Raw genomic sequence first — 27,335 nt, 5'->3', positions numbered from 1 at the left:
AGTTAAGAACGATATTGTTATTGCGGTTACAAAAAATGACGTTCAAATTTTTCCTTGTTGCTTTAGTTAGACTTATAAGTGTGAAAATGTTTGTTTTATTGCCAATGCATGCAGTCTTTGGATACAGTAAGTAAATGGTATAACTGAGCATTCTTGTTGCGATCTTGATAAAACGTTACCTCAAAGAGAAAATTATTTAAACATCGAGACTTCAAAGGGCAAAAAGCTCTATTTTAAACATCACGATACTGCATTTACTGCGATGCTCCCAACTCTTTCTTGGGGCGACGAGATTAGAAAACTTCACTCGTATAAGGAACATTCTACGCTTGGATTTCTTTGCTCTTTAATGGCCAAAGCTTTGGCGAGGGCGTGATAGGCTGCCGGCGTCAAACGTATTTCGGCACATCCGACATGACTCGGATAGGGGGATATTTTTCATTTGAAGTTACCATGGTTACAAGTCACGTTGCGATATGCAGACTAAAATAAGATTTATTAACTCTCAGAACTTTCTCCTTCTTCAATGACAAAAATCAACTGTTACACAACTGTTAGGTAAAGGTAAGGTAAAGTCTGTATACGAGCTAAGTGGCTTATCAGGCCAGGCCGATGCTTATCCTGGTTTCAGAAGTATGAAGCGACCAACAGTAGCCCTACTCCCCTCTGGTGAAATGCTAGTCTGTCGCAGGGTTACCCCCAGCATTACCGTAATGCAGCACCAGCACCCATTTATACTCCTGGGCGGAGAGAGGCAATGCGAGAGTAGTGTCTTGCTCAAGAACACAGCTCAATGTCCTGGCCAGGGTTCGAACAGGGACCGCTCGATCCGGTGGAGGGCGCACTAGCATGAGACCCCTGCGCTGCCACAAAACTGATATACACGTAAAAATAACAAGGACGCTACGCATTAAGACATGCAATGTGAGTTATCCACACGTCAAATGTTATACCGTTATCTGAAGGTTATGGAATAAGGTCTTCTCTCACAAGTGTCATTTTTAGGACATTTTAGTATTGTTCTCTAGATTTTGAAGACCTAAGCACCTCAAGATGGTGGATCGAAGATGGCGGCAGTCTGGATATCATGGCGAAATTCTCACTTGATATAACGCCATCATCCCATGTTGCTTGCGTGAAAGGATGCATTTTTGGACGTACACGCCCTTCGAGTTTCCTTATCACTGCTTTTTTACCATAATGATTGCTTTAATATTTTCGTAGTTTCCGAGTGTTGGGGGGAAGTATCCATCGTCCCGTGTCATAGAAGATACGAATGCCCTGTCTGAATAGCATTTGTTTTTTAAAGTTTATGCTGGTAACCGAACAAGAGCCCAAAACACTAACTTGGCGAGTTTTCCTCTCTTTGTCTGCATAACATCTGCCTTGCTGCCTTAATAACTGCCGCTCGAAGCTCGCGTAGTCGCCAGCAATATAAGAATGGGTTGATGGAAGAATTCATGAATGCCCTGTCTGAATAGCATTTTTTTTTTTTACGTTTATGCCGGTAACCGAACAAGAGCCCAAAACACTAACATGGCGAATTTTCCTCTGTTTGTCCGCATAACACCTGCCTTGCTGCCTTAATAACTGCCGTTCGAAGCTCGCGTAGTCGCCAGCAGTATAAAAATGGGTTGATAGAAGAGTTCATGAATGCCACCGTATCGCCTAATGACCATGCGTTTGTCCAGTCCTTGTGAGAAATAGATAAAACTGCCATGGAGGTAAACAACGGGGTGTAGCACATAATCATTACGATGTAATAAATAAACGTATTTTTGGCACTTTTGGTTGATCGTAGCATGCTCCGTTTATTATCTGCAGCATTATTTTCCACAGCCTGTTGTTGAGCGTGAATCTGTAACTGATGTTGACGGACAATCCGATAGATTCTGATGTAACAAACAGTGGAAACTAAGAGACAAATGGCGATAGTAACAGCCGTAACAAAATAATACGCACTCATCTTCCAGAAAGTCAAGAATGATAGCAGAAAGCTAATGAGCCAAAGAGTCGCTGATGTATACATGGCGCGTTGTGTTGTCATCAAACTCGGATAACGCATGTGGTAATAAAGAGCCAAGAATCGATCCACGCTTATGGCTGTCATGATGAGAAGCGACACGCCAGTTGCACAAGCGGCTGTCATTAACGTCGCTTGGAATAAGAAGGGATTTCCCGTTATTGTAGATGTAATGTAAAGCGATTGTACGACAAACCCAACTGAAAGGTCTGATGCAGCCAGACTGCAGACCAAAATTATAGAAGGCGAACGGAGTGCGGAAGTTCTGCAAATGGCTGCTAGCACCAGAGTGTTCCCGATAATGGATATGAGCATCAGTGGTACATTCAATGCACAGTTAATGATGCTTATAGTTTCTGGATGTGAGTTATCACTCATATTTTCTGAACGACCAGTTTGTGATGCGTTTTGCTCTCTTCGCACACCCTGCCGTGATATGATGTTGTTGAGTGCTTAGTCAAATAGGTGATATATAAAGACAATAGCTAATAAGGAAAAAGTTTTCGTGTCATGTTATCAAATGTCTGAGAGACAAAGAGGTGACGCAATTAGCAAGCGACAGCTGTTTCAATTTGTCAGCTTCTTTTACTGCTGCCTGTATTTGTAAAACGACAAGGGAAAATGGTTTAGCCGAATGCATTTTGACATAACAGCTGGTTTAGGCGCGATAAAACCTTTCTGATAGATCGATGTAGCTCTTAGAGCGCCTTCTAAATAGGGCAAAATGTTTTCAAAAGTGTCTTTTCATATTCTAGTCTCGGATTATATTTTTAGTTTCAGACTCCCTTTTTGCAATGCTCATTTGTCATGGTAAGTTAATGATTACCTCCTGGCGACTTTCATGTCGTTATTTTAATAAAAACTTATTGATGCCTCGTGTAATAAAATATTCTCAATCTAAGGATACCACTGTATTCAAACTCGGTAAGGCCGACACATGTTTAGAGTAAGCAAGTTAAGAAAAAACACGTTTCTACTAAACATTGCGTGCTTGTTTAAAACACGTTTAACGCTTGGCTTTATAATATATCAGTGCCGTTTTACGGCACACGCATAAATTATGAAATTAAATCGTGAAGGTATTGGCAATGTTCTCCCAGTAAGTATTATGGTTTTGCTCATGGCCGATAATTGCCTCTTCATCAGCCTACATTCGAACCGTAACCTTCATTTCATCGTATCCCAGTGTAGTTTCGACCTTCTTCCTCTCCGCTTTCGGCCGCCATCTCGACTATGTTTCTTTTGAATGAAACTATGAAACACGTTTCATACGTAATTAAACTAAAACATGTTATTCCTAGTGTGAACGCGGGCTAAGTCCCGAAACGGGTAAAATGTCCTTTAAATTTTGAAAACCTTTTTCTACTTTTTCTCTCACTTCTTCGTTGTCTTGTTTTGTTACATTCATCAGTTGGTAAAAGTAAAGTCTGCATACGGGCCAAGTGGCCCATCAGACTGGAGTTTATCCCGGTTTATTATATAAACACTAGTGAAATACCAGATTTCTCCTTTTACTGAAAAATCATATCTTCATCGCGCGCAGTGAAGATGCTATTTTTATCGTTCACCTGTGAGGATATTGGTGTCGCCATGGTTACTAACATGATAATCGCTTAAACTGAACTTAGATGTGTTGCTGTGTGATCGAAACATCGGACCTTCCTCGGATTTCTTCGGTTATCTTCGGAAATCTATGGTAATCTTCGGAAATATTCGGAAAATGTTCGGAAACTTGTTTGGCCTTCGGACAACTTTTGGAGAACCTTCGGGAATCTTCGGAAAGTGTTCGAGAATCTTCGGGAAATCGTAAAAAAATTCGTCATTAGCATGTTTATATAATAAACAGAATATTACATGCCCGCTTGTGAACACTCGAAGATAAAATTCGTATCCACGCGCGGGCGTGTAATATCCTCCATTTCTGTAGCATGAAGCGATTAGGAGTATTTCTACTCCCCCCTCGATGGGATGCTAGTCCATCGTAGGGCTACCCCCAGCATTAAGTTCGCCGGTACCCATTTATACACCTGGGTGGAGAGAGGCACTGTGAGAGTAAAGTGTCTTGCCTAGGAAGATAACGCAATGTCCCCGGTCAGGGATCGAAACCGGACCGCTCGATCCGGAGACGAGCGCACTAACCATGAGGCCACCGCGCCTGCCCACATTCATCAGTTGGCTTTTCATTTAAGTGCCGCACACGAGCTTTCTCCATTGAGGCCGGTTGGCATGGCAACATATTTTTTCCAGTGATCAATGGCACCACTACATTTAAAAGCAGATCGCGTCCATTTGCCTGTTCACCGAACAGTGGGAGATTGCAAAACTAGGTCGTCATTATAAGAAACTTAAAAGACTGAACAAGCAAAACCATTTATTTTCTTTTTCTCTTTTGAAATCAGTTTCTCGATAGCATATATAGAAATACAGATGATAGGACGCGATCGATGACTGGAATTCAAGAAACACTAAACCAGAGCCAGTCACGTTATTTTGAGTTATTTTGGTCACGTACAAAATTACCTTTTAATTGAAGGAAACCAGAAAAGACTGATTTACTAAGATATAAAAGGAGCAGCGAGATAATAATAAGCGATAAAGGAACAAGAATGGTTGAGGATGGAAAAGATTAACACGGATTGCAAATGACGAACTTGAAAAAAATAGGCTAAACTTTTCAAGATGAGCAACCGTGACGCAGCTACAAAGGTCATCCATGAGCGATTGGTCACACTGTCATGATATCTAAGTATATTCGAAAGATTTTGATTGAACTTAATTAGTAAAACCGAGTTTCGCTTCCTGCAGGAAGGGGCCCATCACAATATAACGCACGAATATGTGGCACTTATTTGGCCAATGCTGGATGATCGGGATATTTTCACAGTTGAAACTGACCACAGTGTGTTGATCTATCGATTTGACCATCTTTTAAATTCAAAGAAAGTGTTTTGAAAAGAGATTGTCATGCCCCAATCTGATACACTTTAATGGTAAGGTTTGTGGTCATTATGACAATTTTTTTTTTTTAATATTTGTTTTGTTTATGAAATTATGCCTCACTTCTGAAAGGAATTCTCGAGAGACCTGCACGTGAGACCCAGGTTCAGTTTGCCATGTCGCCACCAATAAGTTTACCCATGTGAATGCATTAAAAATTGTATGACACGACCGTGTGAGGGACGTCACGTGATAGGAATCACGCCTTTCATCTTTTTCCATCTTTTTAACTTTTAAACTCTGTTAAAGGATTAAACAAGACTTTTGAACAACTTTTAAGTAAATGTGTTCCTTGGTTAATTAACATTTAACGAGTTTGCCACAGTTGTTTTGCATAAAATATCCCTTGCTGTCTTAACAACTACCTTGCGAAGCTCGCGAATACGCCAGCAAAACAAAAATGGATTGATAGAGGAATTCATGAATACTACAGTATCAGTTAGGCCCCAAATGCTTGTCCAGTGATTAGGAGAAATTGATAAAATTAACATGGAAATAAACAACGGTGCATAACACAGAATCATTACGATGTAATATATGAAAGTGTTTTTAGCACTTTTTTTCATCTGTAGCATATTCTGATTGGCTCTAGAATTTAGAATTTCCACAGCTTGGCGTTGAGCGTGAATCTGCAACTGATGTTGACGAACAATCCGATAGATTCGGATGTAACAAACAGTGGAAACTAAGAGACAAATGACAATAGCAACAGCCGCCGTAAAATAATATGCACTCATTTTCCAAAGAAATAACAAAGACAACAGGCACACAATAAGCCAAAGAGTCACTGATGTATACAAAGCGCAATGTGTAGTCATCAGACTCGGATATCGCATGTGATAATGAAGAGCTAAGAGTCGATCCACACTGATGACTGTCATTACAAGAAGCGACACCCCAGTTCCGGCTGCGGCCATTATAGACAGTGCATTATAAACGGAAAGATTACCCGTTAGCTTGTAAGTAATGTAGAGCGGCTGCACCACAAATCCAACAGTAAGGTCCGACACAGCCAGACTGCAGAGAAAAACTGTTGATGGCGAACGAAGCGAAGGAGTTCTCAATATGGCGGCCAGCACCAGCGTGTTGCCAACAATGGATATGAGTATCAATGGAGCATTCAGGACACAGTTTATGATGACGATAGAATTGGGACGAAAACTGTCTTCCATATTACAGGAATAACCAGTTTCTGATGTGCTTGCCAAATTCAAACAACCTTTCCTTTGCGTTTTGGAACGGTGGCAAAGCGTTTTGGTGTGTAAATTTAGTTAAATAGCTTGGCAAACATTGTCTCTTCTTCTCAGGTTTTGAAATGGCTGCAGGGTGTTGTTCAGTGTTTGGTCTTGAAACTCGACAAATTCTATTCTTCAACTTGACGAGAAGTTTTGCATTTGAAGTCAATGTCTGAAGCCTGCTGTGCAAAAACTGAATGGTAGCTTCTGGAATAACGGGGCGTAACATTTGATAAGGATGCTCCTTTATTCATTATGTTGACATAAAAAACATGGTTCACAATGACAGGTGCTTAATTAAAATAGTATATTGTTTAAAATGTCATTAACTGAATCTAGGGAAAAACATGATGCTCTGTAAAGAAAGACTACATGTAGAGTGCCAAGTGTCCTAAGGTGTAATATGTGTAGTCAGCCCCAAGGAAAGCGTTTCTATTAATAACAGATGCTCTCAGATTGTGCATAAGCTAATCTAAAAAATACCACATTTAGGGATTGTCGACATCTTAATCACTCTAAAAAAAGAAAAACCTTGGAAGTGAAGCAAAACGAAACTCATTGCACCGCTTTGAAATACCTTCAAAGTTTCCAAAACTTTCATGACGTCTCTACCTCATTTATTGTACTTTAACATTAGTTTAGTTTATTTTATGTGATGAAAAATGTTTCGCGAAGTAAAGTCTCGACTGACAAATCTCCGCACTTCGTATCAATTGGAATCGTTGTATTAAAATTTTTAGAATCAACACGACGTTTTTTGAAAACATGTTTCAACAGAATCTTCTGTCATCTTCAGTTTAAACTACAAAGTACAGAGTTGAATATACAGTGTACGCACAACGCTAATTGACTATAAGAACAAAAGGAAACATGACAATGTAAAAGATTACAACGGTATGCACTGAACGTTCATTAAATCGTATGTTTTCCTAATTTCCTCCTTAATTGAACTAGATTTTAAGCTCTATTACGCTACGCTGTCTGCTAATTTAAAAAGATGTGTACGGTGTAGTGTACACTCAAAGCTCTGACTTTAATACAGCGACACATCATTAGGCCAGAGATGGGTGAATGCATTATGGATGTAAAGATTGTATGAATTCTTAATTCTTTCTTTTAGACCAAGAAGAACAGTGCTAAGGTGCCTTGATACATTATTAATGTGCCTAATTTAAGAGATTGTTTCCTTTACAATAGCTAGTTATAAGATTGATGTTTATGCTTTATTTATTCCACTTATTTGTTCTCCCACCCTGCGAAACCTAATTTTCCTCGGTTTGTTTACAAAACATATGCCTTGCTGTCTTGGTAACTGCTGCTCGAAGCTCGCGAAGACGCCAGCAAAATAAAACTGGATTGATGGACGAGTTCATAAATGCTAAAGTATCAGTAAAATTCCAAGCGTTTGTCCAGAATTGAGGATAAATTGCTAAAATTGACATTTGAATAAACATTGGTGTATAACACATAATTGTCACGATGTAGAAGATAAACGTGTTGATAGCACTCTTTTTGGAGTGCTGCATGTTTTGATTACTCTCAGCACTGTTTAACCTTTCCACAGCTTGTTGTTGGACGTGAATTTGTAACTGATGCAGGCGAACAGTACGAAAGATTCGGATGTAACATGCAGTAGAAATTAAAAGGCAAATAACTATGTTAGCAACTATGGAAGAATAGTAAGCATTCCTGCTCCAAAAATATGACAATGAAGACACGAAGCTAATGAACCAAATAGTGGCTGATGCATACATTACGCGATGTGTAGTCATTAAATTCGGATATCGCATGTGATATTGAAGAGCCAAGAACCTATCCACGCTTATGGTTGTCATTGTTAAGAGTGAAACACCACAAGCGGCAAAGGCTGTTGTCAATAGTACTGGGTGTAAGGAAGCGTTTTTAGTAATTTCATGAGAGATATAAAGCGGATGAACTACAGAACCAACAAGAAGGTCAGAGACAGCCAAACTGCACAGCAAAATGGTGGACGGTGAACGAAGCGAAGGAGTTCTCAAGATGGCGGCTAGCATCAAAGTGTTGCCAATGAGGGCTGTGATCAACAATGGAACATTCAGAACACAGTTTATGATGACGATGGTTTCAGGACGAGAATTATTGCCATTACTCCCCGAAAGAGCCACCGATTCATTTGCCATCTTCCTTGAAACTGTTTTATATGTGGAAATTTCAGCCTAGTTTTTGGGAAGAATCTGGTTATAAAGCTTGACAAATAGTAATTTTTCCCTTAATGTTGCAGCTGAAAAATTCAGAATTTGTCCATTGAAATTAGTCTCACTGTAAATATAATATACAATTTAGTGTGACAGAAAGAGTCCTATTTAAAAATTAAAAGTGTGTGGCATATGGTTTCTTACAGTTTCGATCGTCAATAATGCCACCACAGTAAAAGCAGGGAGTTTCCCTCAACCAAATGTTGACAGATATAATGAACGTTGCCTTGTTTACTTTGTGGGAAACATTGCTTTAACGTCTTGTCTTCGGAATTAAAAAGTAACAATTATGCAAGTAAACTAAGAATAAAACACAGCGTGCATTATTTGTAGACATGATAATGTTTCAGCCAACCTTAGCGCTACCTATGCCATTAACAATTCTAGCTTTACTAATTAAAGCGTGGCTGGTGTTGTAAATGTTAAAAAAATCAACGGGAGTCGACGCTTAAATTATTCTGCATGAAAAACGATTCATGTTTGGCTGAAAGCAATTTAACTTGTTGCCTTCGTAGTTTGTATAGAAAGTGCGCAGAGAGAAACAATTGCAGATGATTCAGTCCCAAAATGAGTTTTTCATTAACGAGCTGTTTAATCAGTTCAATAGCCCAACATTATCAGTTAAGAAATAGAAAACATGTGCCGTGTTTCTGTCGAGTTAGAGAAACACAAGTGGAAGTTTGGGAGAACGAGAAATGCTGTGGGAACACGAGTCGACAGGCGAGTGTTTCGAGTTTAGAAATTCCGCGACGAAGAAAAGAAAGCAGCTTGAATTGTTTACTTTGATCATTAAAATGCAAATTCATTACGTCAACAGCTCGTGCTAGAGCAGTGTTCCTATCGAGTTTTGGTAGAATTTTGCTTAAACGGCACTACTGCAAATGTTGCAATCTGATTGGCTAAGTGATCGCACACTGTCAGCCATTAGAGTTCGGTGGATAGGGGTTGTCTTTGAAATGTCGTCGTCATTTTCGTTTTTCCAACGTTTTGGAAGAACATTTGATCAAATGGGTAATTAAACTTCTGAGAAGACTTAAAGAAGGACATTTGCGGTTTTTTGACTTAAAAAACAACTTGAAATTATTTGAAAAGAAAATGATGTACACGGACACAACTGTTGAATTTTGAATGACAATTCAATCCGAGCGATCTTTCCAAGACTCGAAGTTGGATAATAAGTCGAGAAATAATTGGAAACCGTTATTTGATGGAAATTTCAGTTAGAATTCTACAAAAACAATTAGAGGGATAATTCGCTGTCGATTTCTATGAGGTGATTGTTGATGAAGCCGAAGGAGATGAGAGCGAATAATGTAATTGTTGAAAAGAAACTCGATTTTAAACCAATCAGCGCGCGTATTTTCTTTGGGCTTTTTTCTAATTAAGAAGTGGAATACGGCCTCGTCAACTATCGCCTCTTATAGTTCACCACTAAATTTTCTCCGACTCTTATTGGTTTAAACTGATCACGTGACGCGATAGTGTTCATCAGCGGAGAGACACTATCAGCCCATAGTCCCCGTCCAAGGAAAATACCCGGATGGATAGTACTCGTCAATGAAAATATTTATGTCAACAAGCGGGCTTATAGGGAAAAAAAAAAAAAAAACAATTGAATTTATAATAAGAGGGGGGGGGGTTTGTTTTCTTTTTCAAATTTTACGTTTGGCTTTCACGCCTTTCATCTAAAAAAGTTGAAAATAATTCAATATGATTTTTGAACTGCGCAGGGAAGAAAATTTAATGGTGAACAATAAAGACAATAGGGTGTTTATGTCTCGGAACTATCGGTGTGATAGTTGCCCCTTGGAAATTTGATGTTCTTAAAAATAGCATATTTGTCCTCGAAGCAAATATTTGTTTTAAGAACATCAAATTTCCGCGGGGCAATTATCAGCCTATAGTTCCTCGACAGAAACACTCTATTGTTTAAATAGAAATCTCGAGCTCATAACCGAGTGGAAGTTTAAGAGAACGAGAACTGCTATGGGAACACGAGCGTGGAAGTTTAAGAGAACGAGAACTGCTGTGGGAACACGAGCCGCAGGTCGCAGGCTTCTTCGAGTTCTCCCAGCTTCTCCCAAACTTCCACGAGTGTTTCTATAACTCGATAGAACATATATCCCTTTTCTTTTAGAAAACACCGCAACGAAAAACCAACGAAATTTATTTTGATCATCAAAATGTAAATTGCCTTGGCTCGCGCCATCATTACGTCAACAGCTGGTGCTAGTTTTGTTTTTCTATCGAGTTTTAGTATAAATCTACTAGATTCTATCACGAATGCCGTTCTCTGATTGGCTACGCTGGCTGAGTAGCGTCGCAGTGTGTCCTTGTTAAGAAACTGAAGGCCGCTTATTGGAGTTTTCGAAGTGTCTGTGAAGAGGATTTAGGTAAAGTTTTCAACGAGTAGTAGATATTTATACTAAAACAATTAGATTATTCGCTCTCGATCTCTATGCGTGATAGAAATCTCGAGCTCATAATATAATTGTTTAATAGAAACGCGATTTTCAACCAATCAGCGCGCGTATTATCGTCAGGATGTTTTCTAAAAGGCGTTTCAATATTATCGGCGGCTTCATAATAAATTTGCACATAGCCTTGCAGTTTTTCATTTATATGAAATTTTAATGAAAGTGCTTGTTATGTCTTATTTTGAGCTGATAACTCAAGTATTGGCCTTTTTTCATTACCACAAATATATTTGTTGATCGTCTTAGCAGTTTTGCGATCTTCGTATCCCTATCTTGTTCGTTTGGCAATTTTGCATCATACTTTGACTGCTCGAGAGACAATCCTTAAGCGACACTTAAATGAAGCGAAAGAAATCATACAAAATTCTGTCACCTCGCAGACCCTGCGAGATAAGGGGGGGGGGGGGGGAGTGGCCCTCCCGGGCCCCTCCCCTGCCACTGATAATTTTATTGTCAGTTTATGATAATTTTATTGCGTCTAATGGTTTTTCTGGCGCCTGTATTTGCACTGCTGCTGAGCTAGGGAACTGCTAATGGGAAGGAAAAGCGCAGCGGCACTTGACAATGAAAGGAAAACGGCAGTCCGGGATTTCTTTGCTTTAACATTAGCAAATTTTGCCCTTTTCGCTTGTTGAAATGAAACCTACTTAAATACACCTTCGGCTATTTTTACTCTCCTTTACAACTCTTTGAACGCGTGAACATTTTCCCACAACGTGTCGCGACACGTTCTACATTTCTTCGGTTACCGTCAGACTAACTGAAGAAGACCTTGTCTATCAGTGAAATCGACAGGGGAAATGTTCCTAGCCTAAACCATGCATGCCTGATGAGGAGTTTAACTGTCGATAGCCCTCCATTTACTTACTTTCGTTTTGGCGACGTTTACCGAGGTTTACTACTGCGTTTACACGATTAAAAAATTTCGTTCCGTTAAGTTAAAATAAACCTAGGTAAACATCTCTCGTGAAAAAACGGGGATATAGAACTTTGCTTAGCATGAGACTTATGTTAATTTCTCTGAATTCTGAGGCAGAATTTTTAATCTGTCCTGTACACGATTACGAACAGCTCAGTTTTGATACGGTGATATGATAGTGTCAATATGTAAACGCAAAATTGCTGATTTTGGCTTCGCTATATTAATGGGAATCAGACGGAAACAGGACCTTTTAATAGTAACCCTCGATAACTAAAATAAAATATTTTAAAAAACATGTCCTGGAAATTTCAATTTCTCAGTGGTCTGTCTTAGTACAAAGAACGGGGAATGGACAAAAAATGAGATTTGCGTCCAAGGACATGAAGTTACAAAGGTAAAATTTGTTGACGATTGGTTATATTGACATTTGTTGTTACGAAAAGGATTTTGAACAATAAAAACAACAATCCTTTATTTAAACACAATTTGGTCTAAAGCAATAGATTTGCTTTTGGGGTCGTGTATCTAGCTAAAAGTTTAGAAAAACATAAATATGTACAATGATAATGGTGATCATATTCGTATTCATTCACATTAATAAAACTTAAAATCCGTCAAGTTCCTGCTTTGCGTTGAAAATAGGTTATGTTACAGTGAAAATAGGTTGTGTTAGGTTTCCTCCATTTACATACCTAACATCTGCTTTGTTGTCTTTACCACTGCTGCTCGGAGTTCGGGAAGCCGCCAGCAATATAGAAATGGATTAATCGATGAATTCATAAATGTTACAGTTTCTGCTAAGATCCATGCACTTGTTAGTTGAATGTGGGAAATGCCCAACATAATCAGGGAAATAAACAACGGTGTATAACACAGAAGCATCACGATGAAATATATAAAAGTGTTTTTGGCGCTTTTTGTTGAGAGCTGCAGGGTTTGGTTATTTTCAGCATTGGAACTTTCCACAGCCTGCTGTTGAACTTGAATCTGAATCAGATGGCGACGAGCTATCGTGTAAATACGAACGTAGCAAAATGTTGAAAGAAATACACAAATGACAATGCTGACAGCCGCAGCAAAATAGTAAGCATTCATTTTCCAAAAGGTTAAAAATGATAAGAGGAAGCTCAAGAACCAAAGACTCACGCATGTCAACACAACGCGGTTTGGAGTCATTAAATCCGTATATCGCATGTGATAATGAATTGCCAAGACCCGATCCACACTTATTGCAGTGATGGTAAAGAGCGATACAGCACAAGCAGAAAAAGCTGTAGTGTTCCTTAACGTGTACAGTGAGTCATTCGTGAGTTCATTCGCGATATAAACCGGTTGTACGACCAGTCCAACAAGAAGGTCCGATACAGCCAGACTATTTAAGAACACTGTTGATGGTGAACGAAGCGAAGGAGTTTTCAATATGGACGACAAGACCAACGTGTTTCCGATAATGGCTATGAGCATCAATGGCACATTCAGGGCACAGTTTATGATGACAACAGTTTCAGGACGAGAACTGTCACTAGTACTGCTCGAATGATCAATTTCTGATTCGTTTGTCATCCTAAACCATTTTGTCTTACGTTTTGAAACTGCAACAGGAGGTCTCGAACTGTTTTCTCGAATGGCTGATCTCCGCAACTTCACGAGAAACGGTTTCTCTTAACTAGCTAGGTTTAAGTTTTAATTAGCATTAAATGAGCCAGGTGTCTGTCGTATTGGCTTGTTAATTGGTTGTTGTTCGTAGTGCCCAAAGAGGTTTTCGTAATTAATCAACGCCATACATTTTCCATGGGTTTCGTTTATCCCTGGCATTTCATGTAGCCGAGTCCATGATGATATGACAACATTGTACACTAAACTGTGTCAGCAGTGATAACATTTTGAACGCGAGAAATTTTATTAATTAAAACAGATCATGCATGCAGTATCAATTATGCACCCAACCAAAAGAAAACAGGACTTTGACTTTTGGTGATTTATTAAATATGGTAATATTGTTGCAAGCTGCGACGAAATCCCTTTCGGGTAAAAATACATACTAATAAATGAAACCAGGGTTATGTTCTATGTTTAATTAACGTGCTCTCTACCAGTCTTGACCAGATCTCCAATTGTAATTTACGATAATCGGTATTGACAAAAATTAATATTTTGCGCACACGGAAAAAAGAGACGGAGGAGAAACTTGTGATCCATTCTACAGCCAGCCTTGTCATTTGCGACTTCGAAAAAGGCTAATTTTTGCCCTATTATAGTGCTGCATAAATAGCGGTATTTAATTTATATTTCCTTCTGTTGTTTATATAATAACCTTAAAATCCCAAAGGTGGCGCCACTACATTTAGTCGGGGGAAAACGGTCTCTATTCTTTCCCTGCATAAAAAGGGAAATACAGAAGCTCTCAGAGGGCCCAATCCCTGAACTGCATTTATAACCTGCCAAAAAAGATAAATACTTCATAAAGTAAATATTTGTTGACATCAGAATGTGAGTCCCTCGACAGGTGTTTAAATTAAACACGAAACATGCCATGCAGACAACAAATTGCTCTAACCCTTAAAAGTTTCACCCATTCTACGTCTTAGTGCGTTGGACAAAACTGTTCTCGATCGACATTTTACAACTAAAAATTAAAATAAACAAAGTGACTTAAATAATTTTGTAATTATTTTAAACTTTTCTATATTACACACATGGAGACTTATGTTTATATATGGATCGCGCAAGAAAGGCTTGCGTTACAACTTGTCCAACTTTGGTAATTGAATCAAAAAAGTGTGCAAAATCATGGGATTTGTTAGAACAAAGAGTCATGTTTGGAGTGTTGTTTTGCGAAGAAACTCTTTACGTGCTGGTGGATTTATTTGTCAAGATTTTGACAAGAACTCATAAGAAAGACATATACGATACTGTCTTCAAAAACTGATCTTCTTTGAAGTCTTTAAATTGTTCTCGCCTTTAGATTGGTCTTTGCCTGTTTTAAAGATGGCTGCCTTTAGCTGGCGCTTCGTACAATTCACAATTGCACGAAATACTGCTGTGTTATAACGTTGTTGACCAAGAATCTCAGACACTGCTCATTTTGTGCCTTTAGAAACGTTTCCGGACTTGTTTCTGGGCTCACCTACTAGGAGCTTGCCATTTTCTCGCAATTTCTTGCATAATAACTTGAAATGTTTAATTTGGTTTGCCTTGTGGCCCTTTAGTGAAAGCATCAGAACCTGAATCGTAGATTCTCTAAACCGCTGATGTATCACAGGATTATAGTGTCATTATTATGCCATCTCGTCGAATTCATGACAAAAAATCCACAAACACGTAACGATGTGTTTCGCACGACAAACTAGTTCAACACTATGATGTGGATGTCAACCATAACTGTATTTTTTTGTTCAGAAGTCGCGCAATTTTCCGTACTTTTCAGACTTTCGTGATTCAGTCCGCAAATTTGGATACGCTGTAACGCAAGTCCTCCTTGCGTGATCTAAATGAAAATAACTTTCCATGTGTGGAATTTAATAAGGTTTAAGACAAAATTATTTGCATCGCCTCGCTTGCTTTAACTTTTGGTCCGAAAACATCGATCCAGAACAGTTTTTTCGCAGCGTACTATATTCTTATTTCTTGTCTCGTTTCAGACTTTCCTTTTTTCTGACATCTTCACCTGCGATGATACTTAATGACATCTTTACGTCTATGATAGCAAATGGCGGCTTGCATCACAAACGTTTTCTCGAGAATCTTGGGACAGAGATCCAGTCACTGATAAAGAAACTGGGGTTTTCGCGTATCATTTACATGGTATAATTTCTAAATCTTATCTTCAGCCTTAATTATAATTAGTCTTCCCCTATCTTTTCCACAGTATCTGCTTTGCTGTCTTTACAACTGCCATTCGAAGCTGTCTTACCGCACCTCCAGAATCATGCCTGGCTACAGTATTGCCTGCAGGGGCTGGGATGAGCACTGCTGGAATTGCTTGATGCATCACGTACCCTCAGGAAAGTTCATTTTAGGATGGCAGGACTGGTAAGATTGCATGTAAACGCAGGCTAGTTTTTGACCATGACTAGGCTGTTCAATTTACCTACGGAATCGAGTTCCTTGGCCTTAAGCCTATGCATTGACATGTTCATTTAAATTGTCAAGCATGCTTATCTAAATGTTTCTTTGGCACTTTTGGGGACAACTACTACTCATACTCAAAGTAGGCAGATCAAAGACAAAATCATTACATAATTTCATTCACCTTTGGTAATCACAAGTTTGCTCATAGTGCACTTTCATATTTTCGTCCACCTGTTTTTTCAGTCCTCTCCACTAACAGAGAACTAGGAACAGGCCATTGGTACAGCGACGGTATTAAGAGAAATGGATAAGGCTATTCACTTGAAAAGTAACAAGACAAAAAGAACCTGTTCTAGACATAATTTACTTTTCGCTGGCAAGTTTTTAAGTTTAAACTCCAAATCCCTAAGATGACGTTAAGCTTCATCAGTTTGGTTACAGGAAATTTGCATCGCTGTCTTTCCAACTGCTGCTCGAAGATCGCGAAGACGCCAGCAGTACAAAAATGGATTCAGTAACTGCCGAGTTCATAAATTTAACTGTATGAACTAATCTCCAAGCCTTCGTCAAGTGAATTTGGGAAATACATAGAATTATCGTGGAAATAAACAACGGTGTACTGTATAACACAGTAGCATCACGATGTAGAATATAAAAGTGGTTATGGAACTTTTTTAATCTGTCCACAGCCTGTTGTTGAGCGTGAATCTGAAACTGATAATGACGAACAATCCGATAGATTCTGATGTAACAGCCAGTAGAAACAAATGCCAATGGTAGCGCCAGCAGCAAAACAATGAGCATTCATATTCCAAAATGAGGGATACGACAATGCTGATGAGCTAAAGGGTCACTGATATATACATAGCGCGATGTGTACTAATCAAATCGGGATATCGCATGTGATAATGAAGAGCCAATCGATCCACACTAATGGCTGTCATTGTGGAGAGCGAAACAGTACACACAGAGAAGGATTAGATGATCATTATTTTTACCAGCGAATCATTCTTGATTTCATCGGCAATGTAAACCGGTTGTACGACCAGTCCACCTTTTCTTACTCCTTGGGTGGGTGGGAGAGGCAAATGTTTTGACGCACGTATTCAAGCTTGGCTGGAAAATTGAATGTGTCAATTGCCCCGGCTGGTGGACATAGTCAGAAAGCGAAATCTTCAATCTAATTTGATATTCCAGCGAGTGGTATCTGAGAAGAATCTTTGTAGTATTCGAATTAGGCCAGACTTTTGTTCCAGACCTCATGAAACATAATGGAGGAAGTATAATATTTTTTCAAGTAAAATACCAGAGACAGTTTCAAAGTATTCGCTGTCGAAGTTCTATGCCATCCGCAAATTAATTTACTCTGCTAGCGAGTTCAAACTCATAAAGCTGTTCTAGCCCGCTCTAAATTTCCCGGAAGAAAAGCACTGACAAAGAGATCGATACAACCTCACAACGCTACCTGTGATCACAGATCCAGAGTATCTTATAGTTTCTAGTATATTCTGAGGATAATTCAGGGTAAAATTATCATTCAGCTTAGCATTATCATTGCAACGTAATTATGATAGGGACCATAACGAATGAAATTCTCAAAATTCATTACAATTTTAATGCAGTGTCAAAGTTTTAAAGGATATATGCAAGTAGATACAATGGTACGGCCCACAAACGTAAAAGTAAGCAGCGCTTGAGCGAATTAAAAGGAAACGGCTTTTCTTATTTAACTCATGCAGCTTTTTAGAAAATCGGAAAATAATTCAGAGTAAACATTGTCATTAAGTTTAGCATTATCAATGCAACTTTATCATAATAGTGACCATAATTAATGAAATTCTTAACATGTATTGAAGCTTAAATGCAATGTCAAAGCTTTGTCTGCAAGTAACTGGGTAAGGTAAATCCCCCTAGACCTAGATAACTATTATTATTCTTTGAAACGCTTTCCTAAAAAAAAGAAAAAAGGTTATTTTCATATCTCTTAGAAAGGCACAGGCGGCCCAAGCTCACAATGCGAGGAGCGGAGGTCAGTCCAGAATCGAGTGTGTAGCCTTTACCCTTTCTTAGTAGAGGAAAACCAAAAAGCGATAACTCGCTTAAAAGGCTTCGGATCGAGCTGAGAAGCGAGATGACAATAGAAAAGACAACAAGGCATTGAGGTGAGTTATTTTTATTGCAAAAATACCAAAATTTCAGCTATAATGTCGATTACCGTTTTTCCCCATACAAACCTTTATAAATTCAAACCGTTGTAACACAACACCACCACATACTGCAAGGCGAAGGTCACGTTTCGCGTAACCAAACTCGCTCGTTATGTAATAGTAGATGTCGGCGGTAACCGTGTCACGTTTCGCGCGCTGAACGTTCGCATAAAGATTAAAAAAAAAAAAAAAAATCCTCGCTTTGTGAGCTTGGGCCGCCTGTGAGAAAGGTAGTAGGTGTTTCGCCAAGGAAAGTCGGGACTGACAAATTCTTGAACAACTTTCCATTTCGGATCTAATATAAATTTTGAGAAATTTGCTGATTTTGATAATAATGAGTTGTCACCTCTTGATTCCCTTTCCTTCTTATTACACTGGCTCTAACGTTTTGAACTTGTGACATGTGTTTGTTAATTTCCTTTTGGAAGGGGATTAGTTAGCGTTGTATTGTTTACATATGGCGCAAAGATGGCCGACATAAAAGGAGGCTATAGATATGCTTAAAGAAGCTTTAACCACAAAACTGCAATTAGAAACTGTCATGAAAGACAAATAATTCATCAAGCAAATGTTTGTTGACATCACAATGAAGAGTCCCCTGACAGGTGTTTGAATCAAGAAGAAACATGTCGGGCCATCTTGAGAGGTTTTTCAAAGTGCTTAAACCTTAAAAGGTTTCACCCAATCAACTTCTGTCTACTTCTATGACAGTTAGTGGCACCTTGCATCATAAACGTCTTCTTGAGAGGCTTCGGACAGAGATCCAATCACTGATCTAGGGTTTATTTTTCATATCAGTTATATATTAGTTTTAAATTTTACTATCTTACTTAATTGTAATTAGTTTTCGACCTTTTTACATAGCATTAGCTTTGTTGTCTTTACAACTGCCGCTCGAAGCTTGCGAAGACGCCAGCAATACAAAAATGGATTGATGGACGAGTTCAGAAACGCTGCAGTATCAGTTAAGACCAATGCATATATCCATTGATTGGGGAAAATAGCTGAAAGAAACATGGATATAAACCATGGTATATAACACAGAACCATCACGATGTAAAATATAAAAGTGTTTTTGGCACATTTCATCGATCGTAACATGTTTTGGTTAAAATTTGCAGGCTTGCAACTCACAGTCTGTTGTTGGACGTGAATCTGTAGGTGATGCTTTCTAACAATGCAATAGATGCTGATCTAGCAGACAGCAGAAACTAAGAGGCAAGCGATGATATCCACAGCTCCAATAAAATAATATGCATCCATTTTCCAAAACGAAATTAATGATAGCAAAAAGCTGATGAGCCAAAGAAGCACAGATGCATATATGGCACGACGTGCAGTCATCAAATTCGTATATCGCATGTGATAATGAAGAGCCAAGAATCGATCCACGCTTATTAGTGTCATTATAAGAACCGACCCACCACTTGCGAAGGGCACCATTACATACAGCGCTTTCAGCAGAGAACCATTTTCCTTGAGTTTAGTAGGAATGTAAACTGGTTGCATGACGAGTCCAACAAGAAGGTCTGACACAGCCAAGGAGCAAAGCAAGATAGTGGACGGTGAACGAAGCGAAGGAGTTCTTGATATAGCGGCCAATACCAGAATGTTACCAATAATGGATATGAGCATCAGTGGAGCATTGAGGATGCAGTTTGTAATGATAATAGTTTCATGTGAAGAATTGTTGATGGGTCTGCCTGAATAATACGATTCGGAATAGTTTTCAAGAAATGCTGCGATGAGACGGTTATTTTTAAAGTAGAGTGTGCCTGTTTGCATGAAATGGTTGTGTTCAAATCTTTACGCCAAACATGATGGATACAACTGTAACCGATTGTTTACTCCAACTTCACCTTTCAAAATGTTTTTTTTTTACTTGAAGTCAAGTTTGGCCGTGGCCATGGGTGTTCCATAAAAGTTAAAACTGCCGATATTGAACGAATAATGTGTGCTACAGTTGTAACCTTCAAAAAGAAACAGACAGTAGGCGGAAGGAAAATCATTTTCGGGCGATATGCGCGTGCCGGTGATCGAAATAAATTTGCATAACATTACAATGTACCGAAAGCAGCGTCTATTTTGATTTTACTGCAAATGTTTGCGAAATTTAATCATGTGGTTACTCTAAAAGGGAAAAAAAAACAGATTACAAGTATCCTTATTGACGAAAAAGGTTTCCATTCGCTTATTTTTGTTCTTGATGAAGGTAGCTGGCCAAGTTCCATGTTGGTTTCACGAATGACGAATTTACAAAAATGTACCACACGTTTATGTCTCTCGACGGGTTAGTTTTTTCGGGCTGCGGAAGAGACTTTCACACATCATAATATAGAGTATGGGCTTTTAGAAAATTTTAGTTTCGACTTCAAATTCAATGTACCAGTGGGCTTTTGATGGTATTGAAATTAGCTAAAATTAGCCATTTCGCTCACGAGCTTCGATGAGGGTACTTGTATCGGCCTAAAATATTATTAAACTCGGAGGTTTTGCTAATCAAATTAATTCTTTAGAAACAGCAAGACATGCACTATGAGCTACCCAAAGTATATCGATAGATATCATCGCGTTGATCTGTACGAGCGGAAAGAAAATGCACAATTTTCGGCCATTTTCGGCGACGTCAGGCAGCTAAAATGGCGATTTTCAAACTTTCCTCAATTTGGAAAAAACTAAAGCGCTTCAGGACCTTTGAATGGTATTTTCGAAAACAACTCACTACAGAGGTTATTTGGGCAAAATATGAAGAAATCGAAAATTTCGCGACTGTCATCTCATTCTCGGTATTTACAGGAACTGGTTTTCAAGTAAACAATGGGCGGTGAACGAAGAGAAGGAGTTTTCAGTATGGCAGACAAGACCAGCGTGTTGGCGATAATGGCTATGAGCATCAATGGTGCATTCAGCGCACAGTTTATGATGACGATAGTTTCAGGACGAGAAGTACGGCCTGTTTCTGATTCGTTTGTCATGTTCACAAGCTACAGCGTTTTGAAATTGCAGCGTGGTGTCTGTTAATTTTGTATTCGAATGAAAAGGCTCTTCTGTACAATACAATAATGTTTGCGTTATGGTACAGAGTGGCCTCGCTATTTATGCTTTTTCAGTATCACCCAACTAGTGGACTAATGCAAATCCTGCATTTTAATTGGCTACGCTACTAGAGGACTATTAGCAATAGTCCTCGAGTAGCGAAATTGGTGCAATCGAGCATGACGCTTTCTTTCGGTTTATTCCCAAATAAATATTTCTTCAACTTGCATTTGCTAACTTTATTACTGCCTTTTCTGTCCGACTAGTTGGGTGATACTAAAACAATTAGACCCTTCGCCCTTAAGGGCCACGGGTCAATAGCCCATTCGGCTTCGCCTCATGGGCTATTGACCCGTAGCCCCTGCGGGCTACGGGTCTAATTGTTAAATAGACCCCGAAGATTTATCTGAAGTGCATTTATATACCTGCTGGAACGAAAACCACTTCTTTAGGCGAATTTTGTATTGACACAGTAGCTTGGTGCCACTTGACAGATGTTGGAGAGCTTAAGAGATCTACTGCCTTAAAATGGGAAAGGAAGTAGCTTTGATACTTAAAATGATAGGAGCGACCGACATATGTTTTCCTGCTTTGAAAGTAATGAGCAAACTTTTCTAGAACTGGTAACATGTTACCTATAGAAAACATTGGTTGTATCACTAATGCAAGTTACGACGTGCAGCGCGGTTCGTCTCGTATTAAGCTAGCACAAAAATCTACATCACTAATGAAAATCAAGAAACGTGTGAAACTAGATTTAACCAAAGTTTACAAAAACCACAATGTTTCATCTATTATACATATGTCTAAAATAGTACTCTGTCTAATTTTTATGGCAAGTTTCAGACTTTCTTCATTCCAACATTTTCACCTACGTCGATTTCCATCTTCGCCTAAGACCTCGCCACAAGATTATTGCTAGTTTCTCCACTACCCCAGTATTTGCGAACAGGCAAGAAATACGTCTTCAAGAGACACCGACAACGTACAATACTAAGCAACGTTTTGAACTCAAAGGATTTACTATTCCTTCAAAATTTTATACTTGGAAACGAAATGCATCACACAAAACAAAAGAGTCAGCAGTAGAGAAGCAATCGTAAAAAAGGGTTTTTTCCTTTGCCAAATAAATGGTTGCGAGACCGTCTCATTGAACACTGACCTAGCAAGCCTTCGAGCGCTATATATTTCCAATCTTTAAAACTGATTATTCAACTCACAATAATCTAAAGATCTGGCAATTGAAAGCAGGCTCTTTACATTCGTTCTTGCTTGCGAGTGTTCAAGGAACTGCGAAGCTTTGTGACAAAACTTAAACTTAGGTTGAATAAAATAGACAAGTGTAAGCTGCAACTTTCTAGTAAACGGGAAACCGCGATGAAACACTGAGAAGGATTTTTTTTGAACGCCAAGTTCAAAATTTGTCATCTCCTTTAATATGAGATGTATACTTCTTGGTATTGCTAGCCCAAACAAAACTTGATCTGTTGCTAAGATATGATTTACGTGTAGTTAAACTCATAACTTTTAATCTGGTGTTCATATATATTCATTGGAATCAACTCTTAGCAAACTGTCAGTTATAATAAAATAGCAATCATTTACATGTCTTATGGTTTTCGAATTAATTTCCTTTATCTTGATAGACTTTTATAACAGTTTGCAATCGGAGCAACGGGAAGAAGTCACTTGACAGTTAACACGAGATTCATCTGTCATCTAGTTAACTCAGGTTTTAAAGATCGAAATAAAAAACACCAAAGACTTGTACAAATCTAATTATAATTTGTTTTTCCCAAGGGAGATCGAAGTATTTAGAGCTTTGAAGCTCTATTAACGCAGAGTTAGTGAGTTGTCCTTTGTCTACATAACATCTGCCTTATTGTCTTTACAGCTGCCGTTCGAATCTCGCGAAGCCGCCAGCAATACAAAAATGGATTGATTGAGGAGTTCATAAATGCTGCAGTATCAGCTAACGTCCAAGCGATTGTCCATCGATCTGGAGAAATGGCTAACGCTGACATGGAAGTAAACAATGGGGTGTAACACAAAACCATTGCGATGTAATATATAAAAGTGTTTTTGGCACTCTTGGTCGATCGCAGTACAGTTTGATTAATATTTCCAGCATGGTTTTCCACAGCTATCTGCTGAACGTGAATTTGTAACTGATGCTTTTTAGCAATCCGATAGATTCGCACGTAATAGGCAGAAGAAAGAAGCAGGCAAATGGCAATACTGACAGCTGCAGCGAAGTGATAAGCTTCCATTTTCCAAAACGAACAGAGTGATAACAGGAGGCTGACGATCCAAAGAGTCACTGATGTATATAACGCGCGATGTGAAGTCATTAAATTCGGGTATTGCATGTGATAATGGAGGGCCAAGAACCGGTCTACAGTTATGGTGGTCATTAAAAGTAGGGAAAAACCACATCCAGAACCGGCCACAATGGAGAGTGTCTGGAACACGGTGGCACTTTCCGTTAGTTGATAAGCAATGTATACCGGTTGTACAACAAGTCCAACAAAAAGGTCTGATACAGCCAAACTGCAGAGGAAAGTTATGGACGATGAACGAAGCGAAGGCGTCCTTAAAATGGCAGCTAACACAAGGCTGTTTCCAAGAACGGTTGATAGCATGAAAAGGGCATTCAGAATACAGTTTACAATAATAGTTGTTTCATATTTAAAAATGTTCCTATTTCCTGCATAATCCGTTTCTGATTCGTTTTTCATCTTTGTAACCGTCACTTAAGTACATTTAAACTTGTGTGATCCGAAACTGGTTGTGTGGTTCATTTGCTCCACAGATGCAATCTCAGTTGAAAATGGAACTGCTTGAGAAATTTAAATTTTATATTCAAATGAAATGACCATTGTTGGCTATTGAAAATGAATGTATGAATGTTGACATAACTGTGATGTGCGTGTTGACAGTTGTTTACAAAGTTGTTATTGCAGTTGAGTCTGCCATCAAATATATAAGTTTTTGGTTGTTTTAAAATGGATGAAAACGAGACGAAAGGGTCAATAAAAGGCATACTATCATGGGTGAATAATTACTTCTTAAATTTGGCGCCAAATTTCAGCGCTAATTTAAAATTTCACATGTGAAATTACAAAATTGCCTTAGTAACGTTTGGCGCGAAATTTATCGATACAATAAACATGTAAAAAGCCCAGTATTGTAAGCGTAATTTGTCACTCGTGATATTGAAAGGTAATCACGTGGTATTCTCATAAGATTAAGAAATATTTGCATTTGCGTTTTGCCCAAATTCTAAACAAATTTTCTCGCCTAGAGGCTTGGGAAATTATTAGAATTTTGACAAAACGCGCGTGAAAATATTTCCTAATCTCACGATCACTCGTCGCCATTTGATTACCCATATGAATTAACGTTTTCGCCTCGTGTGTATGTCGAACCACTAATAACTGCAATAACAGGTATTCAAGGAACGTACCACCCAAAGAATGGCGTATCCTGAAAACAAAGATTAATGGGATATTTCACGATTTTCTTTCGTTATCCGTGTTAGTCTTCCTCAAATTTACCATTTTTGTCTATTCCAGCTTTCAGCTTAAGTTGATGTTTCTCCTCTTTATTGACAGCAGTCGTTTTGAAGCTTCCTTCAATTTTTTAGTAGTTTTGTGAATAAGAAAAGCGATTTAATTATAATTTCCTTTAACAGAAGCAGAAGGGATAGGATTAAGAGAAAACCTCTATAGAGTCCGCCCAAGTGGTCATAAAATAATTGGACCGAGTGGAGAACAATTCATGGATGTCAAAGTTAGACGAACGCGTAGATATCTAAAGAAAGATCTAAATTTATGTCAAAAGAACATGGTCCATGCATGGGGAGAGGTGTGTGAACTCAAGCCGGGTTGTATAGCCTTACAGTGCTGTTACAGGGAGTCATGCTGCAGCTCTCGTAAGGTCTCACATGAATGGCTCGGTAACAGCTGCTACATTAACACAACGACAGAAACACAAGATCAAAGCATAGAAATTATCCTCTTAAGTAATTACCGAGTTTCTCGTGATCCGCGCAAGGCAACAACTCAAACGTGAACACTACGGAGCGAAATACGGTTCACTTTTGATGGGACTCAGCATTAATTTCTGCCTGGTGAGAGCTTTATTGGATTTCACGGAGAGATAAAGTATTAACCAAACCAACAAAGGGATGCCATATGCAATTGCACAAGACTTTCATCTAATCAAATGGATCAACGATTAGTTATGTAAATATGTTAAAAGTTGATTTCCATAGCCCTTCTGCTTTTAAAAGGTCTTAATAAATTAACTGTGTTTTTAAGCTTATTTAAGTAGGATCAATGTAAAAAGCGTTAGATCAAGACTGACATGGAATAAGCTAGTGTTTTTTTCTTGCTAGCGAAATTCCATGATTATGTTCTATTATATTCTTTTTATCACACTAGATTTTAGACGTTTAAGCGCTTCTTTCAATACTGACACCCGTTTAAGACCACAGTTTACGCAGTCTAAAGCTGGTGTTTTAATAAAAAAAAGTCAGCCAGAGAATGTTTTAAATTTTCAAAGCTAGCTTTCTTCCATTTGTGTGCAAAACATCTGCCTTGCTGTCTTTACAACTGCCGTTCGAAGTTCGCGCAGACGCCAGCAATACAAAAATGGATTGATGGACAAGTTCATAAATGCTACTGTTTCAACGAAGGTCCACGCTTTTGAAAACTGATCAGGAGAAACAAGTGAAACTGAAAATCCAATAAACAACGGGGTATAACACAGAAGCATCAGAACGTAATATATAAAAGTGCTTTTGGCACTTTTTGTTGATCGGAGCATGTTCTGATTATCTTCGGAGTTTATTTCCAAAGCCTGTTGTTGATTGTGAATTTGTAACTGGTGGTGTCTAACAATCCTGTAGATTCTGATGTAACAAAAAGTGGAGAGAAAAAGACAAATAGCGATATTACAAGCTATTAACAAGGAATAAGCATTCTTATTCCAAAAGGATAGCCACGATGAAAGGAAGATAAAGAACCAAAGAGCTGCCGATATATATAACGCGCGTTGTGTCGTCATTATATTAGGATATCTCATGTGAAAATGAAGAGCTAAGAATCGATCCAAGCTAATGGCAGTCATTGTCGAAAGTGAAACTCCCAATGCGAGAAACGTAACTGTCTTTCCTGGCAGCTCTAGGGACCCCTTTTCTGTAAGCCGATAAGCAATGTTAAGCGGTTGCACGACAAGTCCAACGAAAATATCTGACACAGCCAAGCTGCACAGCAAAATTGTTGATGGTGAACGAAGGGAAGGCGTTCTCAATATAGCGGCTAGTATCAAAGTGTTACTAATAATGGATATCAGTATAAATGGAGCATTCAAGACGTTGTTTACGATAGTAATAGTTTCAGGTTGAGAATCACGGTGTTCGTTGCCTAAATCATCAAAATTCTCTTTGCCTCCCATCTTCGCACGACTCTCTTCACGCAAATTGTTATTGAGCGTTTGGTCAAATAGGTCAAAAGTTGTTTGACAATTAATACTTTAAATGATCATTACTATCAATATGCGGCGGCCAAATAGAAACTCGGCCTCTTGAAATTGCATGCTCAGCGGGCCGCAAATGACTGACAGCGGGCTGCTAATGCATTATCAGCCCTACAGCTGATTGGTTCTTGCTTCATCATCCAACGGATTTTAACCAGAAGCATATCACCTGGGTGATATGCAAAATTGGGCGCAAATAAACAATATTCCCGAAAAAAGCCATGTTATTCCCCAAGTTATTTTCCCTTTTTAACTGGTTCTCGCCTATGATCTATTAGAGGACAGACGCGCGATTTAAGTCATCATTACAAAGTTTTTCCCTTCGTGTTTTAAAATGGCGGAAAGTTTTGAGAATTAAGATAATATTGTACGTGACTGGGCGGAAGATAAGGTACAAAAAGTGTTGTCGAGACATTGAACAGGTACGAGAAGCAGGAAGAAGAACGATGATGAGACACTCGGCTATCGCCTCGTGTGTCACTGATGTTCTTACCACATTTTGACGTCATCTGTGATCTATTACTGAACAGACGCACTGCAACATGGAATCTATTTGTTAAATTGACGTGCGGAAGGAAGGATGTTGCGTCTG

At 38.7% G+C, this 27,335-nt stretch overlaps 7 protein-coding genes and 1 pseudogene across 10 annotated transcripts in view; 1 reads left to right on the top strand and 7 right to left on the bottom strand.

The window, feature by feature from the left end:
* LOC145469356 (alpha-1,6-mannosylglycoprotein 6-beta-N-acetylglucosaminyltransferase A-like) overlaps positions 1-23,132 on the top strand; it is a 46,030-nt gene extending 22,898 nt beyond the window's left edge. For 3 of the 4 annotated variants that reach the window (XR_014042301.1, XR_014042302.1, XR_014042300.1), the window contains one exon: positions 15,757-16,479. The gene's annotated coding sequence lies outside the window, so the exon portion shown is untranslated. Of the gene's footprint in view, positions 1-15,756; positions 16,480-23,096 lie in introns of those variants that run through there. The other variant, XR_014042303.1, reaches the window with a different exon arrangement.
* LOC145469648 (melanocyte-stimulating hormone receptor-like) lies at positions 246-3,590 on the bottom strand. The gene has a single exon (XM_081453407.1). It carries the CDS (start codon positions 2,399-2,401, stop codon positions 1,532-1,534), a length of 870 nt encoding a protein of 289 aa, XP_081309533.1. The 5' UTR covers positions 2,402-3,590; the 3' UTR covers positions 246-1,531.
* LOC145469359 (melanocyte-stimulating hormone receptor-like) lies at positions 4,455-6,949 on the bottom strand. Its single transcript, XM_081453051.1, has one exon. It carries the CDS (start codon positions 6,190-6,192, stop codon positions 5,317-5,319), a length of 876 nt encoding a protein of 291 aa, XP_081309177.1. The 5' UTR covers positions 6,193-6,949; the 3' UTR covers positions 4,455-5,316.
* LOC145470739 (melanocyte-stimulating hormone receptor-like) lies at positions 7,518-8,800 on the bottom strand. The gene has a single exon (XM_081454565.1). The coding sequence runs from the start codon at positions 8,412-8,414 to the stop codon at positions 7,518-7,520; it is 897 nt and encodes a 298-aa protein (XP_081310691.1). The 5' UTR covers positions 8,415-8,800.
* LOC145470741 (beta-2 adrenergic receptor-like) lies at positions 12,143-13,702 on the bottom strand. Its single transcript, XM_081454567.1, has one exon. The coding sequence runs from the start codon at positions 13,449-13,451 to the stop codon at positions 12,573-12,575; it is 879 nt and encodes a 292-aa protein (XP_081310693.1). The 5' UTR covers positions 13,452-13,702; the 3' UTR covers positions 12,143-12,572.
* Positions 16,632-19,951, bottom strand: LOC145470530 (melanocyte-stimulating hormone receptor-like; annotated as a pseudogene).
* LOC145469358 (histamine H2 receptor-like) lies at positions 22,887-23,940 on the bottom strand. Its single transcript, XM_081453050.1, has one exon. It carries the CDS (start codon positions 23,938-23,940, stop codon positions 23,047-23,049), a length of 894 nt encoding a protein of 297 aa, XP_081309176.1. The 3' UTR covers positions 22,887-23,046.
* Positions 23,941-25,741: 1,801 nt separating this feature from the next.
* Positions 25,742-26,664, bottom strand: LOC145470509 (melanocyte-stimulating hormone receptor-like). Its single transcript, XM_081454319.1, has one exon. The coding sequence runs from the start codon at positions 26,660-26,662 to the stop codon at positions 25,769-25,771; it is 894 nt and encodes a 297-aa protein (XP_081310445.1). The 5' UTR covers positions 26,663-26,664; the 3' UTR covers positions 25,742-25,768.
* Between the last annotated feature and the right edge of the window lie 671 nt (positions 26,665-27,335).

Source organism: Orbicella franksi, chromosome 15 (genome assembly GCF_964199315.1).
Source record: "Orbicella franksi chromosome 15, jaOrbFran1.1, whole genome shotgun sequence".
NCBI classification, from domain to species: Eukaryota; Metazoa; Cnidaria; class Anthozoa; order Scleractinia; family Merulinidae; genus Orbicella; species Orbicella franksi.
The sequence above is the reverse complement of the archived record's forward strand: the minus strand, read 5'-3'. Positions and strand labels throughout refer to the sequence as shown.

Coding starts and splice junctions, on each gene's coding strand:
- LOC145469648 (XM_081453407.1), bottom strand. CDS start 2,401: ATGAGTGATAACTCACATCCAGAAACTATAAGCATCATTAACTGTGCA.
- LOC145469359 (XM_081453051.1), bottom strand. CDS start 6,192: ATGGAAGACAGTTTTCGTCCCAATTCTATCGTCATCATAAACTGTGTC.
- LOC145470739 (XM_081454565.1), bottom strand. CDS start 8,414: ATGGCAAATGAATCGGTGGCTCTTTCGGGGAGTAATGGCAATAATTCT.
- LOC145470741 (XM_081454567.1), bottom strand. CDS start 13,451: ATGACAAACGAATCAGAAATTGATCATTCGAGCAGTACTAGTGACAGT.
- LOC145469358 (XM_081453050.1), bottom strand. CDS start 23,940: ATGAAAAACGAATCAGAAACGGATTATGCAGGAAATAGGAACATTTTT.
- LOC145470509 (XM_081454319.1), bottom strand. CDS start 26,662: ATGGGAGGCAAAGAGAATTTTGATGATTTAGGCAACGAACACCGTGAT.